At 36.9% G+C, this 24203-nt stretch overlaps 2 protein-coding genes across 7 annotated transcripts in view; both read left to right on the plus strand.

Moving 5' to 3' along the window:
- Positions 1–11487, plus strand: part of LOC124169098 (annexin B10-like) — a 148577-nt gene extending 137090 nt beyond the window's left edge. For all 3 annotated transcript variants that reach the window (XM_046547582.1, XM_046547581.1, XM_046547580.1), the window contains exons 5-8: positions 2653–2725; positions 6022–6195; positions 8719–8900; positions 11227–11487. In XM_046547582.1, coding sequence (XP_046403538.1) covers positions 2653–2725; positions 6022–6195; positions 8719–8900; positions 11227–11277 — 480 coding nt within the window. In that variant the 3' untranslated portion in view covers positions 11278–11487. The remainder of the gene's footprint in view (positions 1–2652; positions 2726–6021; positions 6196–8718; positions 8901–11226) is intronic.
- A 10243-nt stretch (positions 11488–21730) lies between these two features.
- LOC124169074 (annexin B10-like) overlaps positions 21731–24203 on the plus strand; it is a 48748-nt gene continuing 46275 nt past the window's right edge. For all 4 annotated transcript variants that reach the window (XM_046547546.1, XM_046547547.1, XM_046547548.1 and 1 more), the window contains exons 1-3: positions 21731–21836; positions 22142–22190; positions 23332–23511. In XM_046547546.1, coding sequence (XP_046403502.1) covers positions 22179–22190; positions 23332–23511 — 192 coding nt within the window. In that variant the 5' untranslated portion in view covers positions 21731–21836; positions 22142–22178. The remainder of the gene's footprint in view (positions 21837–22141; positions 22191–23331; positions 23512–24203) is intronic.

Genomic DNA, 24203 nt, shown 5'->3' on the forward strand with positions numbered 1-24203 from the left:
AAAAGGGTGGACTGGGGTGGGATTGAGAGGGGTTTAGGGCATCTGCCGCCTTGGGTTCTATTTTCGGTGCGTCATATGGTGTAACCCCAGGGATGATGATGAAAGAGGGAACTGGTGTATGTTTATGGGGAGAATCCGACGTTCGGGTCTTAAAGGGAAGGTCCAGAAGTTGTGTGACTTCCAGAGGGAACATACCTATGAGGCCAAACACGTGGAGATGAATAAACTTCGGGGGTGCTTCGTATGTATGCGATTTGCTTACACTGAGACGCATCGAATGACCATTCATTTCATTAAGTCTGCAGTACATATATTGAAAGTTAAAGTCATACCACTTCACAAACTCTCAACAATCGCCCACCGAATAAAATCGGCTCATCTAGTAGCCCTAGTAGTGTAGTGCTAGATGAGCAGATTTAATAATTGAAATTTTTAATCGCAAAACATTAATTCGTTTTAAACAATTTTTTAACCATTTTTTTAATCGTGTGGTTCCTCGAGCTATTTATGGTCCACAAGAATTGAAAGAGTGAATTTAAATGATCGAGTAAGACTTAAAGATGACAAAAAATTTACCGAAACGGTGGCTCTACTCAATAATTAAAATTCGGTCGCTGACCCAACCTGAAAAAAGTAAACAGTAAAATACTTGAAATTGTTGAATATGTGATAAATTATTTTCTATCTATCAGGCTGCAAAAACATTATTCTTGGAGTGCGGTTTGTCAATCTCTTCCCTGTAATTTGTGGTTTGCCTCGCTTGAAAATTTATGTATTTTACATGGAATTTTAAGGTAACTGAGAGAAAAAATAATCCATCACTTTTTTAAGTGGCACAGCACGTAAAAAAAACTGCAGAAATTTCATGCTTTATATCATTTTTTATGCAGTCAACACCCTTTGTAGTTGGAACCCATTGGTAACAGCATAGATATAACATATCCATAGAAGGAACTCCGTTGTTTTCATTAATGCATCGCTTGAGTATAATATTTAACGTTATTGCGTTATTTATAATATGCAGTCATTTTTCAATTATATTACTTAGTGGTGTACGGCTAAGGAATTTCCATTTCTATTATGGTTTGGTACTTTATATAAATTATCAGTGGGTACGGTTACATTACGATTAATATAGTATTTCATTATGATTTTATAATGTGTATTTCTCAATGCCACACGCCTTTTAGGCAGGGATGACAATCGAAACTAAACGAAAGTCAAAGACAGTAAAATTTCAATATTTTCGTTCCCGGGAGCGAAATGTAGAAACGAAACGAAAAAGGCTAAAATCGAGGGAGCTAAACTCCGGGTCGAAACGAAATCGGAGTCAAAACTAATTCGGGTCGAAACTAAACTAAAACTCTGGGACGAAACGAAACACAGATTGTGTTTCGCACCTGAGGGACCGCGTGCTTCACCTTCGAACAGTTAAGTTTCGACCCGCACACCGAGTAAGAAGTATGGTTGAATGGAATGGAGGTTCGGCCTACCGCCATTAGATGCCACCACCACTAGATATTTTTACCACTAACAGGAGAACGGTGAACGCAAACTGGCCATTCGATTTTTAACCTCGATGTTTAACCTCTGCACGCGTATGTCAAACGTAATGGGTCGAAACTACTCCCTATTTTCCCCCTCCAATCAACCTCTGTGATCGAAACTTAACTGTGAGTAGCGGGGTTTCGATTAATTTAGTTTCGTTCCCGGGAATGAAGTTTCGTCCAGGGTCGAAATTAAACTCGTTGGTGATTTTAATTTTGTGCGGAAACGGAACTAAACCTATGCCTCGCATTTTCGTTTCCCTTCGGGCCGAGACGGAAATTTTCGTTTGGTTTCACTTGCCAACCCTGGTTTTGGGCGGTTTGCGGGTTAGCATGTAGTTGTAGATGCGTGAAAAGAATTGAATGCTTTCACGCGGAGAGCGGAAATTGTAATACGGAATTCCCGCCCATGAGTAGACGAGCTAGTTTTGGGAAGAGTTTTCAACCTCCTTTGTAGCGTGGAGGAAAGAAATTTTGATGAAATGATTGTCACTTGTCATCGTGACGAATAGGTTTCCATCTATATTCACACGTCATGCGTGTGGCCTATAATCCACGGATAATGGGACATTGCCTTCCCAAAGTTGACCTTTTTCAAAGCACGAGTAATTTTGAATTATGCAAGGTAATCTTTGAATCCGTGGGCGAATTATTTAGAATTTCAATTTATTCATTTAAACTCCAAATGTTTTTGTCAATTTGGTCATATGTCTTTAATATGTTTGAATAAATGAAAAATCTTCATTAAAAACTGATGAAATTCCTTCCTGGCTTTGTTCAGAATTATGTAGCATGTAATACAGTATTTCACTGACAAAATAATTTGATTCTTGTTTATTGCAGTGGTTTAGTGAATTTATTAATTGCAACATGTATTCCTAAAATTATGGAATTGATTTTTTTATTACCTATCAAAAGTAACTATTATGAGATTTTTAATCAAATTGATCATGGAAATCAATTTTTCAATTTAGTGAATACTCATTAATACTCTTTTTCAAAATTAACTGCTGCTTAGGATGTGAATGTCTCACTTTTGAATATTTTTCGATACCTGTTTAATTAGGTATTTTTATAAATTTTTGATTTATCTTCTATTCAACAGGAGGCAAGAACTGAGTGGGGTCCTTTGGATGAGAACAAGGCAAAGAGGGATGCTGAAATCCTATATAATGCAGGTAAGATTCAAATTTTCTTAGACCATTTATATCTTCACTTTGAGTATTGATAAACCGTCTATTGGAGCTTTAAGCTTCAGACATACAATCAGTGGTGTTCTGGTGCCAGAACATGTCGAAATGCCGTTCCGGCACTGCTTAACAATAGACATAATAGTCAAATAACATTTTTATCGATTTTATTGCCTCAAATTTTCTATTGTATACATTCGTAACCAAAACAAAAAATTAAATAATAAAATTTAAGTTATAACTTGCAATAGGGTGGTTTCCTATTATTTTTTTATTTCCTAAATCGAAAGATTATTACTCCTGGAGTACGTATTTCACGCTTTTAGATTTTTAAATGACGATATCTATTTTTCGCGATTAAATGAAAAGTGAAAATTTTCAAGCGCGCGAAAACGCGACACGTAAGTAGGAATGATGGGAAAAAGTCCGTGCGAAGCATTTCTGGTTCCCCCTCCCGCCTGGTAGGTGACCTTGATCAAGGCTCTGAGCGCTGATAGGACGCAGGATGCTAGCAGGTAGCAGTGTACCCAGCTAGCCGGTAGCTCTTGGCTTAAATAAGGAATATTAATACCTTACCATACGGAGAAAACTTTCCGACCTTAGCCAGTTTTAATAGGTGATTATTAAGACATGTTTCCCTGAGCTCTATGCCTCATGCATGCATTGGTAATCTCAGACGATGTAAAACTCCTATCTTCTCCTATAGAAACTAGGTCCCTGTGACGTCACTTGGAGTGGAATCGCATGGGCACCAATCTGGCCTTTTTCAAATGAGGATAAAATTTGACCCTTGCCATTCGTCTAAACCGGTATTTCAAAAACCAAATAATTTGTGTATTATGAATACACTAATGGTGGGTAACGAATCGCAATCAATGCCTTTCGTTTTCTTTGATGAAGGAAACTACCCTATTAAAAAAAGCACACAGAGTAATTTTTCACTTCTTAAAGAAGTTAAGGAAAATGCCTTCCGGCACTGCTAATTTTGCTATGACATCACTGCATACGATTATATTAATAATATTTACCCCTATGTCATACTTCATTATTTCAAATTTATCAGGTATAAATAGGAATTATAAGAATTATACTACGCAAACAGAAAAATCCTAATCAATTGAATGCATTCTTTTTTATCCATGACACAGCTGTTTACAGATGATTTTTTTACTTTCCAAAGCATTTGAGAGGAAATAGAATCCATCAGTTTTGGTGGATCAGCACCTATATCACTTCAAAGTCTAAATGCTTTCTATCATTTTTTTCCCTTTACAGTTGGCACCTATAGGTACCAGAATAGAGAGAGCTTATCCATAGATATTTCGATTGTTTTCTTACATTAATATATTATGAGTATTTTTGTATTATTCTGGATGGCATGTTGTCATATTTCAATTATTTTTCTTAGAGGTGTACAGCTAAGAAATTTTCTATTCCATTAGAAATTAAATGTAGTTAAAGTGAAAATATGGTTAATTATTTGATTTATTGTTGATTTTTAGTGCTTATTTTTTGTTGCTTCGTTTTTATTTTTTTATCTTTTTTGATATGAGTATTAAATCGCTCACTCATAACTTGCACTAATGAGGATACTTTGAGGAAAGTAAAATTGTGATTGACTTAAAAATGAAATGAAAGATAAGTTATGTATTTAAATTTGAAGAATTTTAGATTATTCGAACACTTTAAGCTCTCTAAATGAAATGCAAAACACAAAAAAACAAGACTTCAACCTTAAAGAGTTGAAGAACATGGAAGCATTCATTGTAAAATTAATGCTTGATGAGAATTCATAACTGATATTTGTCAAGTGTCATGAACACTAGGCAAGCAAGTATTTTTTAAGAATTCTTATAGATTTCTAAACAGAAAAAACTGGTGAAGTTACAAAACTGGAGATCTGAGATCAAACTAATTGGAAATAACACACAAAACAAATGAATGACAGAGTAATTATGGTCATCAGTAATATGAATCATCAATAAATTTATTAATAACTAGAACAAGTGAAAAAATAAACTCACCCTAGGCAAAATAAAAGAATTCTGTTTGCCTTTTTATGTCATATGAAAGAAAAAAACCAAGGAAGATATTGATAATAAGGGAGATCTGATATCAAATCATTGGATGAACACTCAAAATAAATGTAAAAACTGTGTAATAAATCAGTAAAACAAAAACCACTCTCAAAAAGCAAATGTACTTTCAGCACATTGTACTTAAAATTTCAATTGTTTTTGCTAAATAATTTAAATTTAGGAGCTTGGTTAATGTGTTGTGAGTCCTATGTGCAAAGGAGTCCAAAATGGATGATAAACCGAGGAAAGCTCAACATAAGAATTTTGAAATTAACTATAACTGCACTCTGTTGGTTAAATTTTGGCTTCGGTTAAATTCGAGTTAAAAAAGTTAAGTGCAGTTAAGTTAAAGTTTTGGTTAATATTACGCATCTAATATTCCTTGCATAAAAAGCCCATGTTTACCAATTTAGGGCTACATTTTTTGAATTGTACCAATCCAAGCCGTGGCGTAACTAGGAATGTGCTTTGGGGGGAATGGAGGGTGTTGTATCCAGGGTGATAGCCCTGTCCGGATAATAAGGGGTGTGAGGATGGGGCATGCCCGGCAGTTATTGGTGGGACTACGCCCTGTGTTGTTTCGTGCATAGCCCAGAATTAAAGTTTTATTTTGTAATGGACTCCCGTGTTTTCCTGCAATAGAACAGAGGGGTTTGGGAGGGAACCCCCCCCCAGGCAACTTGCAGGAAAATTTTTGAAAAATTTACATGCCTTGAAATACATTTTACATTACTCTGTCACTAAAAATTTAACTTTAAGCAGATGCAGTTATTATATGCTAAAAATAGACACAAGTTGTAAAACAATGTTTTTATTTGTCTGAGACGTTGGGGGGGGGGGATCTGTCCCCTCATCACTCCCCCCCAATAGGTACGCCCCTGAATTCAAGTGATTCACCTGTATGTACAAATGATCTGTGTGCATATTGATGCAAATCAATTGGTGGAAAATTTTTCATTGATCACCCTTTTTGTAAATAAGTTTGCTGACTCAGTTTATTGCCCAAAAGGCCTTCAACAGAATTTTGCGAGAGTACCATTGTTATATTTGTGCACGGTAACCAAGTTTGCGATCTCAATTGCATTTGGTATGATATTCATGGATGCAAAATATACTGGACTTTGATTGAGGTTTTAAAACTTTTGAATTGACTTTCAAATGAACTTAATCACATATTTATTCATTCAAATCTCCATTTTGTTCCAGGTGAAGGCATGCTTGGAACTGATGAATCAGTGTTCAATTCGATCTTGGGTCATCAAAATCCGAGACAGTTGAGACTCCTTTTTAAGGAATATGCTGAAATCGCTGGAAAAACCATTGAGCAATCAATTGAAGATGAAATATCTGGTACTTTAAAGGATGCCTTATTAGCTATTGGTGAGTGAGAAACCTTGAATGGAGTGATTTGGTAACAACTATTCATATTTTGATATCTGTCATAAAGAGTGGGTACCTTAACCAACCCATAATTCCAAAGGCTAATATTTTCCACCACGTTAAATTAGTGTGCCATATACTAGTTATACTATTATTTAAGATATTGACATGATTTGTCAAACATAGTACTTATTAAATTTGCAATATTTAATGAGTAATAGTTCAAGCCTGCAATTTTTTTCTTATGGTAATAGATGCAAATGTTTAATGGATTTCTGAAACATAATGATTAAGGATTTTTAATGAATTTTTCAATTGAGTTTGTTCGTCTATACTTACAAAATAGGTGTTATAATAATATTTAATTTAGTGTGATTTCCCTTATTTCTAAATTAATTTTTATTTCAAAGGCTTAGTGAAAATTTTGGTGGTGGTTTACATATACCTGTAATGAGATTTCATTAAAATAATCCGAAGATAGATGGGAAAGATGAGTTGTTGCGATAAATCTTCCTCATTCAACTTTTTTCTCTTAAGTTTATAATGTAAGAAAAAAGAGAAAGTCTATGCCTACTTTTCATAAGTTAGTATTCTGAGTCATTTGCTTGTTGAGGGAGAGGCTCTCATGGAGGTAAGGAATTACTCATAGTGGTGAAACCAACAAGGAACCACATAAGATCCGTGCCCAATAGGATGGTCCTTATTTTTCGATTTTTCGAATTTATTTTTAGATACCCCCTCATTTTATGTCAACTGGTGTAAAAACATATCCTGTTAAATATTATTTCAATTGGATCGCACTGCATCGCATTCAAAGTTAAGAAATTTTGGCATTTTTGACTATTTTCGGATATAAATGGCAATAAGAAGGCGCCGGTATTTTTCAACTGATTTTCTATGATAACCAACGATACCTTGAACATTTGTCATGCTGCACCTAAAATATTTTCCAATTGTGACGAGTGGTTCCTGAGATAAGACCCCAAGAGTGAGCGCGTGCCACCCCAGGCAGACACTTTGGGCAGCACACGGGTTGCATACGCTCAACATATGTTGATCATTCTCACTCATCATAAAATCATAAAATTCTTTAGATAAGCTTTAAACTTCATCAATATAACCTTGAATGATATATTTATCACTCTTTATAGCCAAAATTGGCTAGTATTTAGGCTTAGTGAATCATTCTCCATAGGTTTTGAAATATTTAAAACAGAAACTAATACCTTGAGATGTAGTCAATGTGTCACGAAATGCAAAAAATTGATCTTTTTACTTTCCAACTCTATCACATCTGAAAGTAGAGTAAATTTTGTAAACCTGCCGTTTCATTGTAAAATTGAGGGAATCTTTTCAGAGTGTGGAACCTTATCTGACTTTATTTCGGTAATATTTTAGACTTCATGCATTTCAGAATTCATTAGAATGCATTTCGGAGGATCTCGTGCCATTGGAGTTGAGTTATTGTAATTTGAAATTCAGTTGTAGGCAACCCGCTTATCACATTTGTACCTAGATTGAATGGCCATGGGGTCACTTTGGTTTTGGCTAGCAGGGGCGCAGCTAAGAATTAAGGCTTGGGGGGGGGGGTTTTAGAGTGCAACTAATACTGGGAGGTATGGAATACCTACCATGGTAATTGGGAGGTGCTGCCCTCCCCCAGAAAAATTTTAAAATAAATGGTTCAAAATGGTGAATTTTACGCATTCTGAGGGATATTTATTAATCATTACTCTATTGTAAAAGTTATAGTAATCCAATTATGTAAAATGAATTCTAATTAAAAATTTCTATGACCTCTGAGGGGGGGTTTTATCCACCAAAATCCCCCTTCGCTGTGTCACTGGTGGCCAGCTCCTTGCTTTCATCACCTATTGAGCTCTGTAAGAGAAGTATGGTAGCCTAGTGGTGAAAGTAAGTATGTACTTGGTTGCTGATCACGGTCACGGGTTCAAATCCCAGATCAACCTCCTGAACACACCCTAACATAATCCTCGCAGTGCAAGGTGGTCTAGAGAAAGGAATTGGCCCCCATACTCAGAATGTGTATAATTCACACCCCTGTAGCTTAGTTTGAGGTGAGCTCTACCCTCAACAATGGAAAACAATCTTTGCGCAAAATGAATCACTAAGTGAACTCTCTTCGGTAATAATGTGCTATGCGGGTTGCCTGTCATTAATTTTCTATGTCACAAGGGCAGGGGTGTATTTAAACCTGTCAGTTTTCCATTCTGAGTAGTATAAATTCAAAATGTGAATGGAGTCAGTGAATAGCTCCTTGTCAGCTATGCATCCTTGCACATCAACCTCTTGGGGTTCATTGTTCCTTGTATTCTTGTGAGTGATTCCTTCCTTGAAATCTAAAATAATATTTACGAAAACATGGTAGAATTTATTTGAATTAAATCTCTTTACTGTGGATTGCCTTGAAATTGATGGGGCACATCGTATTTTGTACCATTTATGTTTGAAATATGTTTTTTTAAGTATGCTAATTGATTCAAATTTTGTCTTCCCTTTCAGTTGAATGTGTTCAGTGCAGACCTGCCTATTTTGCAAAGAGACTGAATGCAGCCATGAGCGGATCTGGAACAGAAGACAAAATCCTGATTCGAATTATTGTGAGCCGTGCAGAAGCTGATCTTGGCAATATTAAGAATGAATATGAACGCCTGTATGACAAGACTCTTGTCAGTGCCATTGAGGTAATGTGCAGCTCTTTATCCTCTCTCTCTCTTAATTGAGTGTTTTTTTCTTTCTTGACCTCAGTATGTAGTATTTACAGCATGTTGGAGTGCAGGTCTTGATGATAATTTTACATTTCATTTTTTGCCAATGTTTCAGTGTATTTTTCAAGGCTTTAGCTCATTCAAAGCAATTTCCAATAAAGTCGTCAAAATTGGGCATTAAAATAAGAAAGAAAAATAGAGGGAGGTTTCCACGCCATAACTTCCAAAGCACTGCAGGAACAAGTGACTTTGTACGCAGTCACGCGTTTGGGTGCAAAGTTAACACGTTGTGTACCAGGGTATTTAAATACTTAGGAATGCCGAGATTGGAAATTTGTGCCTATTAGGGCGTAATGCCTTTGGTTTAAACATGATTAAAAAGCTAATGTTCAGAATATAACTTTATCCAATCAAACGTTATGATGCATCAATTCATTATGAATAACGAACAACAACTGAAAACGTACTAACGAATATGTAATGTACGCTTTAAAATTGTTTAGGTTGACGCGCCTAAATGACCAGAATCTTCGTCATCCATCCGGAACGTTCAGGAGAAAAATGACGAGAATTCTCGCCATCCATACGCAACGTGTTAAATACACCAACGGATGAAGTTTGCCATGGAAAAATATTTGACTTAGCCTGGATTCGAACCCGGATCTCCCGATTGCTGGTCAGGTGTGTTAGCCAGTTACACCACCAAGCCATTTTCTCAGAGCAAACTTCGGGATTGGTTTTACCGAACAATGGCCAAAAATGGCTTGGTGGTGTAACTGGCTAACACACCTGACCGGCAATCGGGAGATCCAGGTTCAAATCCTGGCTAAGTCAAATATTTTTTCATGGCGAACTTCACCCATAATTTCCATTCAAATACTGCTTTTTACAAATGGTGCACACTGGTCGAAAGAGGGAAGCTTTCTTAAGAACATACACACAATCGGAAGACTCGGAAGTGGATATTAGTCTCGTACGGAGGCGGAGAAAGGTCTTCCGGCCTGACCAGCTCCATATCTCCGATTGGACAGGACCATGGCCGTTTTTTAATCCACGTAGTATGCACTCATTCACTTGTTCCCTTTCTCCCTTGCACCCTGCTCCCTTACTAATGCTCCCCTGGCGCCATTAAGTGTGAAAGGAAATAATGCGAACTATTGACAGCAACGAAATGTGATGCACGGGGTAGTGTTAGGACATCTGGTGGTTGATTTGAGAATCAATTTCACCTTTATACTTATATTTTTGCATGTGAAGAGCAAGAATTCACAATGCCAATATAATAGTACGTAAAAGAGCTCACATAATAAACACAAAATTACTTAAAACTCCAGTTCAAGATTTCTGAGTTTTCCATTGCCGCCATTTTCACGTCCACTTCCCACGAGGGCACGTGAACAAGGGAGCATCCACGTTCCCTCGTTCACTTACCCTTCGTTCCCTTGCGCCCTCGCCAATTGGATCCACCCTTGCTGTCGTCACATCCGTAAGTTGACGATCGAAAAGTGCACGAAGGGTGAATAATTGCAAATGGGAAAACGGCCCATGTCAATTTACGTGCTCTGCACTGAATGTGTTAAATGAAAATGATTGCATACTCTTGATGCGTAAACAGTATTAATGGTTATTGCAATGTTTTTTATGGTAATATAATTTTTTTTAATTAAAAAATGCTCACTGCACATGCAAATATCCTAGCTTTGTCTGGCTACAAAGGGAATGCACTCTTTTGTTCATACACACCAGTTGCTCCCAGTTGTTAGTCTATTTTAATGTAGGGTAAACAATTTACTAGCATATTTTACCTTATATGTAATGAGTTTAATTTCCTCGCTGCTGCTCGTAGGGCACCACTTGAACATTGGGGTTGATTTTTTTTAGTTCTTCGAGTTAAATATTCTTTTGGCTAAATTTTTGTTACTTTACGTATCATTACATTGAAATCTAACCAAAATATACCCTAATTGAATAGTGATCTTGAATGATATGAGAATAGTTCTGTTGAGGCAAAACTAGGCTACATTTTTGCCGGAATGCTTTTTATATCTAATACTTAATGGAAAAGATATGTTAATGAAAAATTGTTACTGACTCCAATCAGGATCAGCTTATGGTAGATTGTGAGAGGATATTGCTTGCCCAGTTCTAAGCCTTGGTGCCTACTGCATACATTTGTACTCTTTTGGGACTTTTCCTTGTTTGTGTTTTTTTATCTAAGTATGCTCTACATATTGGATGTATTTTTACATCATTTTAATCCATTAGGGATAATAAGTTCTCACATTTTGCTCATTCTTTGCAGGATGAAGTGACTGGCTATTACAAAGCATCCCTCTTAGCTCTACTTGGTTGAAGAGGCCTTACACCAACAAAAATTCAAAACGATGTGTTTTCCTGCCTGAGCAAGCTGAGAGTAGTCTGCTTTGACTGGGACCAGCACATAATAAGGAGAGTTATTTTTCCCCTGCACTGTTAATTACTTGTTATATTTTTGGGGAGTAAAAGCTGTTGCACAATAATGGTTAATAATTGTATATTCATTAAAGAGCTTTTGCGCTGTGTATACAAATTCTTTCATTCCAATCAAACAGAATCAAAATGCTATGATTTTGGATCCTTGACTTGCTGGAAGTGTAGCGAGAAACCTTTTCTTAGTTTTTGTTGTCATGCAATCCCTTTGCCTTCAAATTCAACCGCTTTTTTTCACTTCATCATTTAACCAGTACCATTTTTTTCACTTAGTGAATTTCACTGTCGTACAAGAAACAGGCCTGGTATATAACACATTACCACTGGTGTCGATTGTGTGGGGCAGTGGCGTAGCCAGGAGGGAACACAGGGGGCAGGTGTCCCCCCAAACCAATCAAATTTACCCTTTCAGTGTGGCGGGCCGATGTATCGGCTTTTGCCACTCTGGCGAAAAGTGCAGCAGGCTGATATATCGGCCCTTACATAGTCCATTATTTAATTTGCTATAACTTATTATATTATATTTATATTTCAGTAAACATAAAAATATTTTGTCAATATCAACCAGTTTAACCTCATCAATTTACAAAAAAACCGCGTATGGATATGTAATAAAATAGCTTTGTATTGCTTATTTTCATAGTTGCTACATTTTATTAAAATTTACGCATCTCTCGCCAGTTGCCCAGGAAGAAAGATTGCACTAAGAGGGTTAAAAAAAAATATTAACCTACAAAATAATTTTTTTCTACTCCATTAATACTAGGAAGCAAAACTAATATTGAATACAATTTTAGTAAAGCAAAACTACTGCAAAATAGCGTAAATTGTGATTTCGAGAGACAAAAATGTTCAGATTCTTTCCAAAAGGGGGTTTCACCCCCAGAGCCCTCTGGTCGTGCCTCCACCCCAACACATTATCCTGGCAACACCCCTGCTGTGAGGGATGCGTCCCCCCCAAATTTTTGGTATGTAGGATATGTACCCTAGTGAATTTAATGAGGTTATAATGTTGATTGTTTATCATTTAGCCAAAAAATTAATCCTTGTATTGTTTTTTCTCCTGATGGGTTGTAAAATTTGGTAAACAATGCTTTCAAATTACAATTTCCATGATTAAATTTTTTTAATTTTTGGAGGAGAGCTTCTGGATGTCCCTTTCACGGCAAGGTATTCCATACACCCCAGATCTCCTGGAAGCACGTCCCCCTCAAAGTTTTGTTACAATAGATACCAATGCACGTTACCACTATGAATGGCTTTGGTACAGGTTTGAGACTCAACCCGTTGTGGTTTTATAGAAGTCCTTTCTCTCTTACATTGCTATCTTGGATAGACTGCACCAGTGGCGCGGACTCCATGGGGCCTGAGGGGGCCCAAGCCCCCTCAAAAATTTGTTATGGGTGTGAGGAAAAATTGTGTCAGGCTTGCCAATTTTCCCCGGAGTGTCCAGATATCGAGATTCGAGTTATCAGGGTCCTAATGATTATCATATGACTCTTCTAAACTGCTTAAAAAACTAGGTACTCCCTACTTATAAAATTTTCCGGGGCAAGATCCTCGGTTTGGCCCCCCCCAATATTTTTTGTAAGTCGGCATCCCTGGACTGCACGGACTTTAATATCTAGTACTGTGAGTCTTGGTACAATTAACATGGAAAGCCGAAAGCCCATGGTTTGATTCCTTGTCTAGGGAAATTATTTTTCCTTGCAATTAATGTGAACCATTCCTGAGTTTTTCTTGTCAAGCAAACTTTTTACCCTCATTTTCTACCAGTTTGAGTCATGCACCCATCCATGATAAATGTAGGACTATGTATGTTTTGTAGAGGGATACCTCACTTATTTTGCGATACTTAGTCCAGTAATGAAGAGTGGCATTCAAGCTTATTCATTTCACGGGTGACGCGTGCCCCATTTCTAGGCTCCCCTTTTTTCATGAAATTTAACGTATGTGCATAAAACAACTCTTAAAAATCATGAGGTCAATGCAGGGTTCCCAGAACCATAGGCCTTGCATGGCTTCCCTTGACCTTGAAAATATTTGTTGTGTCTGATGACTGATAAAGAAAAGATAAAATTCGCACATCGGTCATCATTTTTACCATTGTTCTTCTTAAAGCTGAACAACAATTCCACAGTACTTATTACCATGTATAACAGAAATGCACTCACCCTGTAGCCTAAATGGACAAATACACTCATCTTCCCCACTCATTCCAAGAGAACATAGTGAAGGGGAGTTGGGGTACACCAGTAATTGAACTCACTTCAATAAATTACACGAAAGTAAATTTGACCTCGTTTATTACGATGGTAAGTGATGCAGATGCTTTATGTCTCTCATGGGCAGAAATCTTTCTCCATTGCCTTTTCATCACCATCCCTCTCTCGTGGTGCCTTCCTGGCGCTACGTTCCGCGCACCCTGGTGGCGGCGGCAGGGACCTCAGGGTCCCAAGGCAACGACCTCAGCCAGGTGGCTGGCCTTGGTGATGGCACTTGAAACTAAGAGCTCCGCCACAATAGTCCTTGAGATAGGCTGGCTTCTGCCGGATCCTGTTAAAGTGCTGGAGGAGGCTAATGACTGAAGGAGACGTGGTTGGTAGAATCACTTGTGGAGGAGATGGTACCAGCAGTGATTGGGAGTGATTGATGATCAGGAGGCACCCCTGCAGCTCATGCTGTGGATAGTACGCTCATTGTGTGCTGTGGAACCGAAGTTACAAACGAGACTTGTTTCTTAGCAAGTGGTACGAGGATGGTTTCATAAGTCCGTGACTTTCTGAATATAATATATTTTTTTTGGCAAGAAAGTGTTTTATGTATTTACCTCCATAGTCTCCTTTTAGCTCGATACAGTTAGTATAATATTTTTCTATAATCATATTTTTAATTTTATCAAGGCACTTAAAATAAGTGTTCGTTTCAGTGATAACTTCTTGGTTCGACCCAAATCTCTAACCGTTTAACTATTTCTTCATATTTTGAAACAGAAAGCAGTGGCAGGGAACTAGATTTGTAGAATATGCTGGATGAGGCAGCAGTTTGTAGACTAATTTATGGAATTTTATCATGATGATTAAACAGGTGTGCAACCCTGCATTGTCTTGATGAAAAAGAATTTTTTTCCTTCTTCAAATACGGTCGTTTTTCCTTCGAATTGATATCAAATCTACCCAAAAGCTCCAAATAGTATTCTCCGGTGATCATTTTACCCTTTTCAAGGTATTCTATGAGAATGACACCGCGTGCATCCCAGAAAACTGTGGCCATGACCTTGTTGGCAGAGTGACCTCCTTAGCCTTCTTTGGTGCACGTTCACCCACAGAAACCAATGGTCTTGATTGCTCTATGGTTCTGGGTCGTTGTGATTGATCCATGTGTCATCCACAGCTAAGAAATGGCACAAATACTTGCTTGGATTGCAACTAAAAATCACCAAACATTCCTTTGAAGTGGTCCTACGCTTACCATGTGCTTATGCTCGAGTGTGAGCAATTGCAGCGCCCATCATGAGGATAGCTTTTACATGTCTAAATATTCATTTAAATGTTATATACCTGCTCATTTGAGATGCCTACATCATCAGTCATCTAACACACTCATTGTTTGATCACCCATTATCATTCCATGGATTTTATCCACGATTTCTAGCATGATGACCTTTTTCAGGCTTCCTGAAAGTGCAACGTCACTTGTGCTGGTAAGACCACAATGGAATATAGTGAACCACTTCTTCACCATTCAAATTGATGGTGCAGAGCAGTGACGTCATGGCAAAATTAGCAGTGCCATAACGCACTTTCCTTAACTTTCTTTAGAAGTGAAATACAGTAGATTCCGGTTAATGGGTCCACCGGTTACTTGGGGCAGCCGCTTAATTGGGGCAAATCTTGAAGAACCGAATCCAATTGAAGAATATCCCAGAGTTTTCTCCGCTTAATTGGGACAGCATGCCGCTTTATTGGGCCATGAGTTGGCGACATTGACTCTATGCTCGCGACGAAATTAAAATTTTTTCGTATCAGAATACCGTTTTTTATATTTTCCTTCTTTAATTTAGTCTTATTTTTCTCAAGTGTACCTATTCTTGCCTTTATCTTAAAACTCTTGTTCTTATACCATCCGTGTGAGGAATAGGATTCCGTTTCCCGACCATGAGACCTCATTCAACGTAGTGATGTGTTCAAGAGGAGAGGACTACTGTGGCAGGCTATAGGTGATAGAATGAGTCCGGGATAGTTAGAAAGAACTGATGACACCCGTGGTGAGGGTGTAAGAGCGAGTACAGGCCAATTTCTAGGAATTACAGGCTGATTTTGAGCAGTTCGAGGCGAACAATTTCGCTTACAAAGAGCTTTTTGTTTGCAGTATCTTGAACAAAATTCAACTTACTCAAGAAATCTATCCTTTTAATTCCTTTTCCTCTATACAACTGAGTAGTCACTATTGGAAAATTACGTTTCTTCGTTCCTTTCTCTTTTTCCCATCACTCTCCCAGTAGTCTATGCATGCACAAAAGACACTTTTCTCTTCACTTGTACCTAGTCATCTGTGAACTAACAGTCTAAAACCAGTTTCAATGGTGCGCATATTTGGTGGGATTTATCTCGTGCTCTACGATCTAAGTGAACCTAGGATAGGTGGTATTGTTTTAGTTCTGAGAGTTCAGTGACACTCCATTTCTTGAATTATATGCCACGTGAAGACCTTTTATTCGCGGAAATTTGCTATACTCGGCAAAAATAAAGATTATCCTCAATCCAGTCATCTCCGTTTGGCTGATATTACCGGGGTTCCGAAATTGACGATAGCTCAGTTATTGAAGCAACAGGATAAATTAAGAGAGGAATGGAGTCACAAAGGAAAGCAAGCATCGTTTATGAAACGCAAGCGTCCACGTAAGGATCCAGATGTTGAGGACGCTTTAAATCAATGGTATTCCATTGTAAGCGATCGAGGGATTTGTGTAAGCGGTCCAATTTTAAATAAGAAGTCATAGGAACTATCTTTGAAACTTGGTCATGACCATTTTAAGGAAACAGATGGTTGGCATCTCGATGGAAGACCAGAAACGAAATAAAATTCAAGAGAGCTAACGGAGAAAAAAGTGCTGATGTTGTTAGTGCAGAGGAGTGGAAATTGAACAAACTGCCCAAGTTACTCCTGAATTTTTGCGCTGATGGCATTTACAATGCCAATGAAATGGGACTGTAATACCGAGCAACACCTAATGGCTCTTCTTATTACAGTCATGTAGGACCAACGGGGTTCAAAAAATCGATGGATTGCATCACTGTTTAGTATTGTTTAAATGTTTCGGGAACTGATAAAAAAACTCTTCTGGCAATTCTGGAAAGTGCTAAGCCTCAATGCTTTAAAGGTTTAAGAATAAGCAGTTTACCATTAGAGTACCAAGCCAATAGCAAGGTAGTGATGACAGTGAGCCTCTTTACGCAATGATTGACCATTGGGGATATAGAATTAGCATGGAAATCAAGAAAGGTTCTTCTTGTACTTGACAACTGTACGGCACATGCTAATTGCCAAAATGTGTGTTAAAAAATTATCAGTTGGAATTTCTGCTTGGAAACATAACGTCCTTGGAGCAACCAATGGATATGGGGATCATTAAAAATTTGAGAACACTTTACCGTGGGAAATAAGTAGATAATATTCTAGAATCTATAGAAGATAACCTTCGAATATCATCATCCACCGCCAACGCGCTATGCTCAAAGGTGAACATTCAGCAAGCATTATTGTTTCTGGCTAAAAGCTGGCCCGACGTCAAATAATTCAAAATTGTTTTTTCATTGTGATTTCTAAAGTTTCAGTGCAGTGTTCAACATTACAGCAGAATCTGTAAATGTATTCAACTCCAAACTGTGCCACATAACAAGCCATGAAGAGCTCGATAATATTCACTGCAATTTGGACCAATGAAAACTGTGAACTTGATATTGCTGAAACCATATTACACAGGCAACAGTGAAGCTGAAGGTGAGGATGGTGATGGAGATGAAATCGCACCTGAACGTAGCTAAGTGATAACTCTGGATGCAAGGAGGTTCATTGAGGGTTTACGACTCTTCTTCATGTAAAAGGCAATGAAGATAGCCCAAGGTCGTCATTGGATTTCCATGCCTACTTGGGTCGTACGACGAGGATGACGAGAATGCTGCAGAGAACATTAGACAAATTCCTTGGAAGAGGAGATACGATTTGAAATGAAAGTACTTGCATGTTTAGGAATTTAAGGAATCACATATTATTAACTAATTAACCGTGAATTTTTCTTCAATAGGAGTTAGTAAATGACATTCATCCAGCATCGCCTGAGACTGTGAAAAATATTTTCAACTAAGATTAATATCATTCTTAAAAATGTTAATTAATTAACTAATCTCGCTGATTTATTAAACAAATTAATTGTTTAATAAGCGTTGCTTGCATTATAACCATTCTTTAGTCTTCTCTCTATCATTTCAAAGTTTTTATGTACATGTATAGGATAGTTCGCTTAATTGGGGCAGCCGCTTAATTGGGGCAAAGTGTGCCTGTCCCGATGTGTTCCAATTAACCGGAATCTACTGTATTACTGTTTTTTTCATTACCCATAATTATTTGCATTTTATTACAAAATTTTTTGTTTCCTAAATCCCAGTCCTGCACACTCATCATTAGGGGTCCTTGATTTTCAGGAATGTGAATCTTTATAATGTCATCATTACTTATAGTTTTTTCATAAAGTAGAACGATCTAAACTATGCCAAACTTGGTGGAATGTATCATAAATAGTGTAATGAATGTTAAAGTTGTGTATAACAACAAAAATATGAAGTCACAAACATTTTTATCTGTGAAAATTAAGGAGCCCTGCTTATTATACATCACCAGAATTTCCTGTTTCTAAAAGCTACCTTTCACCTTGATAATATGCATGTGTTTTACTAATAATCAAATGAAATCATCCACCTCCATCCTGTCCTACCTCTTTCAAATTTTGATTTTTTTCATTAATAAAGTTTATTCATTCACGGTAAATAATTGATTTTATGGCGTAAAATTCTCTGTAAAATCAATTCTCTCTGAGGGTTGTCTGGATAATTTCCCTCCCTATATTCCCACTTGAACCTACCATTAATTGAAGGACACAAATATATTTGTGCATGCCTGAGTAGTGAGTGAAATGACCTACCTTCAATTCTGAAGAATGGATAATGCTAACATGTGCTGTGTGATTCCAGAAGCTGTTCTCAGTAAGCCTGAGGTAATGCATAAGCCACGTTATCAACCTTGGATGAGGAGGAGTACAATAACAGGATAAATTTGGGAAACTAAACGGGAGAGGTGGTTTATTTATATAACCATTTCAATGACATACAATTAAGTCATTATAATGTAACTATTTGCAATAATTACTTGTCAAATCAATACAACAGTTCCTGACATGATAAAGGGTCCTAGGGTGTTGTGCAAGTTGCAAATCAGAATGATTATTGTAATTGAAATAAAACTCATCCTCTTGCATTTATTAATTCATCACGACTCAAGACATTTTCACTTCAACTAGATATCCAGTTTAGTACACATCTGAAATAAAATGAATCAAAAGATCACTGGAGAAAATATTTTGGGATTTAGCCAGGATGGATACTAGCCAGGGGGGGGGGGGGGGGGGGCATGAAGCCCCCTGGCTGTGTGTCAGTTTCAATATTTATTTTGAGGATACTGGAAGATGCCCATAATAGGCAGCAAAATAATACTACTTGATGTCTTTGTATTGGGCCTTAATATAGTCTTGGCTGAATGAATGGACAGTTTTGCACCTTGGACTCAATCACCCAGCTCATTGGCTATGCACAACCCATGTCTCGAGGTAAATTTACATATATGTATGTACTATGCATAATAAATTGAGGCAAAATTATCTCTGTTGGATATTTTCTCCAAGGAATTAGGTCACCGAATTCTGATTTTATGGCACTAGAGACTGTGATGAAATATACTGAAAAAAATCTGTATTATATGTCCGCCATAAACCAATTTATTGCCCATTGTTCAATATTTCTCAAGCTGATCATATACATGTGATGACCATTGTAATTATCTTGTCAGAGAGAATTCCAAGTCTCTGAGGGTGTTCCAGAGTGACAAAATGATTTTTATGGCAGAATGAATTGGCAATTTTAATTTTTTTTGATTGAAAATAAATATTTTCCATACCTTACATAATGGATAAAATCTCTGAATATCAGCAGTAGTATTTATGAATATGAAGAAACAAAAATATTTCTTCTCTCACCTTTGCTTTTCACTTGAATATATTTATGCATGCGCAAAATTTAAAATAATTTTTGCCTTGATTGATGAAATAAATTAATTACACTAAGGTGCAATCTGGTAAGGTGGGCTGGTTGGCAATTGCCGAGGGCCCATCAACAATGGCATCTATTGTGAAGCGTATATGAAATGTGCAATAAAAAAAGACTCAGATTACTTAACCTAAATTTTTTTGCAATAATAAAATTCTGTTTTTTCATGAGATACATTATTTACAACATACCTTCTCAGTGCAAAAATACTATGTAAAAAATAATTAAAGCAAAGGTGTCACAAGATAAAAGAGATCATGATACTTTTTTTAAAAGAGTTATTGAAATAGTTTATTTTTAGATTTCAGTGCAGAGGAAAAAATACACTTGACATAGGTATAATAAGGCCATAATACAGTACTACCTTTCATAAACTGTGAAATTCTCTCTTTGCATAGTATTTTTTCTCACAAAATTGCTATTTTTGATTAACTTTTATCTAGTGTTTAAGAGCTAAAATAGCATTGAAATCCATTACCCGGGCATGCAATTTCTAAACATTTTTTCGGGGAGGATGCCTGAATCCCCTGATATGGGGGGCCCCCAACCACCCCAGATTACACCATAAATAATACTATGCAGTAGGGCAATATTATGGGTTAATATGAAAAGTGTTTCAGATAGTGAACAGAGACAATGTCTTTCCATTAAAAAAATCATATGAAGCTCCTCACTCCACTGCGTATTTAGAGGAATAAAAGTTATAGCTACCCCAGTGAAATTATCTGTAGGATTTATTTATCCTTTAGTTATTTGACAATAGGAAGCATCTATTCCTAAAGGAGACTTTGATGTTCATATAGAAAAAATGTCCCATCAGTCCTTGATAGTGTTTTGGAAAATACTATAGAAATTGTGTAAATAATTATTTGCAATACTGCCACGTAAAAATTTTCCTATAGGAACATATTTTTCCTATATTAACAAACGTTTTCCATTCCCAAATACTATAGGAAAACAAAATCCTACAGAGATTTTCACTAGAGTAGTATTAAACTCATAACGCTTTTGTAAAGTGTCACATTCAGTAGGAGTGAGCGCTTTCATAACAGCTGTAGAATTTCCCTTGGAATGCGACCACTATGAAGGAGCTCAATGTGAAAACTCAGTCATTTCTGCGAGCATTCTTTTTAGTTGCCACTTGCCTGAGCACATGTTGCTGATCGGCGGGAGTTCAAATGTTAGCTCTTCATGAACAGATGATTCAAAAGCCCCCTCATGGCCCCCACTAAACTTTTTCCACTATGCTGATTCTGAGAATATCCTACATTTTGGTTTGCTTCCGCATTGAGCAAAAGCCCTGAAAACTCACTATCCTGAATACGCCCAATGACTGCCGAGTTTGAAAGACTCTCCGATGATGAAATCTTCTTTCAGACTTGATGACCAATATCAAGTTTCATTGTCACCTGAAATGCAAGAGTTAATTTCCTTCTCTCCATGACGAATCGAAAAATTATATCTGTACATACAGTAAAATGATTTGAAATTTAATTACTTCCGACACGCCTGATAAGTAAATAGCATTGTTAATGAGTTAAATATCATTTTTCTCCAAATTTGTGGAGCTATTTTACAACTTTTTATTCGTTGATAAATGTTTTTGTTTAATTTATAAAATTTGAATAATTCAGTATTTTTCAAAATTAAATCAAATAAAGTTTTATCATGAAAATAAATAATTTAGATAATGCCGGCTTTCTGGTCTAAAATTGTCTAAAAACGTTCTTGTCATCTGTAGATGACTTTACAAATTTCCCTCCGAAAAGTGGGAATTTATAACTTCAGCAAAGAGCAGATGGAGAAGATTATTAGGAGTTTTATGAAGTACTTGAGCTTATTTGTGAATATATAAATTAAATGGTAGTTATAAATACGTTAATTGGCGTATTTATCATGTTAAACGATAATAAAAGCATTTTCTACGCCGAGCGCAGCGCCATTTCCCAGAACTATTGCGCAGACTGATGACATCACCGAACCAATTTATAAGCCCAGTCGTGAACTTGACTCCATTCCGTGAGGTCTGCCAGTGGAATAGCTGCCAGCCGCTCTTCGTCCGTTGGTAAGTTTACATCCTTACGTGAAAGTTAAATGGAGTAAATAGTCTTAAGGTATTACCCAAGTACTATTGCAAGGATATTCTTCTACTATTATATTCTCTGCTGTGTTCTTGGTGGTGCTATCTTTAGAAAATTTCGCATTGTTACATTCGATATCATTTTGCCGGTGTTTTGTCACTGGGGTCTTTGAGGCCTAGCAAACAGGTTTTTAAAAATAGCCTGCCATCACTGCAAGTACATTTTCCTATCTGAATAGTTGAACCCCTCTCAACTTTAGTTTAACGTTGTTCAATTTCGTTTCTTTCAGGAATTTGTCGTGAAGATCTGAAACGAAACTAATCGACATGGATTTCATTGTAAGTATTATTTCAGCGATATTAATTTTTACCATATTTATTTGTTAATACCATTATAAACCGTAAGATTTATTATGAATTCAATAGCCAATTTCTCTGTTTCATTGAAATTTCATTCATAATCATCGTTGTTTCACGTTGTGTGATAGAATATTGAGGTTTGATGGAATTTTTATGGCACGCAAAAGTTGTGCTAACAAAGTGTAATATTTATTATGAAAAGTAATCCGTGTGTATATTAAAAGTAATTCAAGTGGATGTGTGGTACCCATTCTTTGCGCCAACTTCAAAATGAGCATCGAGGGGGTCTTTCGTAAATTTCCCTGCGTTGGGCTTTTTTCTAGAATTTCATATTTTTGCGTTGATTTAGTATTAGGCCGATAAAGATTCAACTTGTCATGCATGTAGCCGTAGAAACATCATCTATTATCTTTTTTTCACCCCTAATGGTTTTCCGGTTTCATTGAATTGTAGTTACCTCATACCTCTAACTGAAGCCTAAACACACCTTTATCCGCTCCCATGTGATGATTAATTAAAATTTGAATTAAAATTATGCCTTATCAATGCACATTTATCACATTACTGATAGTCATTTATGGCTGACTGTATTTTATTACCTTTTAAAGCCCTGTTTACATGATATATTAACACGTACGAGTTAATGTCTGAATGCATGAAAGATTTTTGTTGACGGAACGGAATATATACATATACATTTATTAAATTAGAACAGATTCTATTTTATTTCCACATATTTGCACAAGTTAGGTGGTCACACATTATATTTCAGCGTTCATACATTTAGACATAAACTTGTGCGAGCTAATGTTCCTTGTGAACAGACCTAAATATTTACTACCTATGTTTACGTTTTCAAATTCCAGCATTTTTTACGGGCTGAAATTCTCAGATTGTAAATCGTGCGGCGATAGTGTTTACAGGCTAAATTCGTTTCAATCCTTCGTGGTGTTCTAACGAGTTTATTTATGGAGCAGTACATTATGGTATCATCCTTGCGGTAGGACGGCTCTGCTCTGTGATAACTCTCGTGCAAATTCGTGATGATAGTGCGGGCAATTATAATTAGTGCTCCGTTTCCATGGTTAATTATCGCCTCTGTTATTCTCTCTCATCGCAGCAGGCTAACCCAACCGTGAGGCCCTGCCATGACTTCGATGCTGCCGCCGACGCTTTGGCCCTGAGGACAGCCATGAAGGGCCTCGGCACTGATGAGGACGCAATCATCGCAATACTCACCCAGAGGTCCAACAATCAACGTCAACAGATTGCAAAGTTCTTCCTTGAAGACTACGGAAGGGTAAGTGCCTTAGGAACTAGTTTTTCTGACGGCTGCAGGCAGTGGCGTAACTATGGGGCAAGGCCGTAGCCAGAAAATATTTTCGGGGGGGTTCATAGAATAGTAGACAAACATAAAATTATTTTTATAAGATAAATAAAATAGTGTATACGGTTAAATATACATATTTATTATAAACCCTTAAAGGAAAATATAAAAATATTATTATAAAATTGAATTTAGCCTTCTAGCTTTTTTTTTGCAGCGACCAAATGAATTAACTCCTCGGTGTCGATGTCAATTCTGCGGTCCCTCAGGAGGCTCATAAGTCACTCACCTCTCTACTAATTCACAGCACTATTATTTCACACACTGCACTACAACTACACACACTGCATCTACAAATTCTCTTAGATAATTATTGACTTACGTCGCATTGGACTACTAGATGTCCCTGCGCCGCTATATAATATCGTCGTGTGAGCACCAAGCGAGCATAAAGTATCTATTTAATTATTTTTCATTTCGGGGGGGATCAATCCCCCTTGATCCCTCCCCTGGCTACGGCCTTGCTATGGGGGGGATTAGGGCAATAGATCCCCCCCAAATCCTCGGAGAAATAAAAATAATATTCTAAACTATTGTGTATTTTTGCCTTATAGTAAATTTTAACGTAACCCTTTAATGAAACCCAAATTTTAAGAGCTACAATT

The sequence above is a fragment of the Ischnura elegans genome, chromosome 12 (genome assembly GCF_921293095.1).
Source record: "Ischnura elegans chromosome 12, ioIscEleg1.1, whole genome shotgun sequence".
NCBI lineage: Eukaryota > Metazoa > Arthropoda > Insecta > Odonata > Coenagrionidae > Ischnura > Ischnura elegans.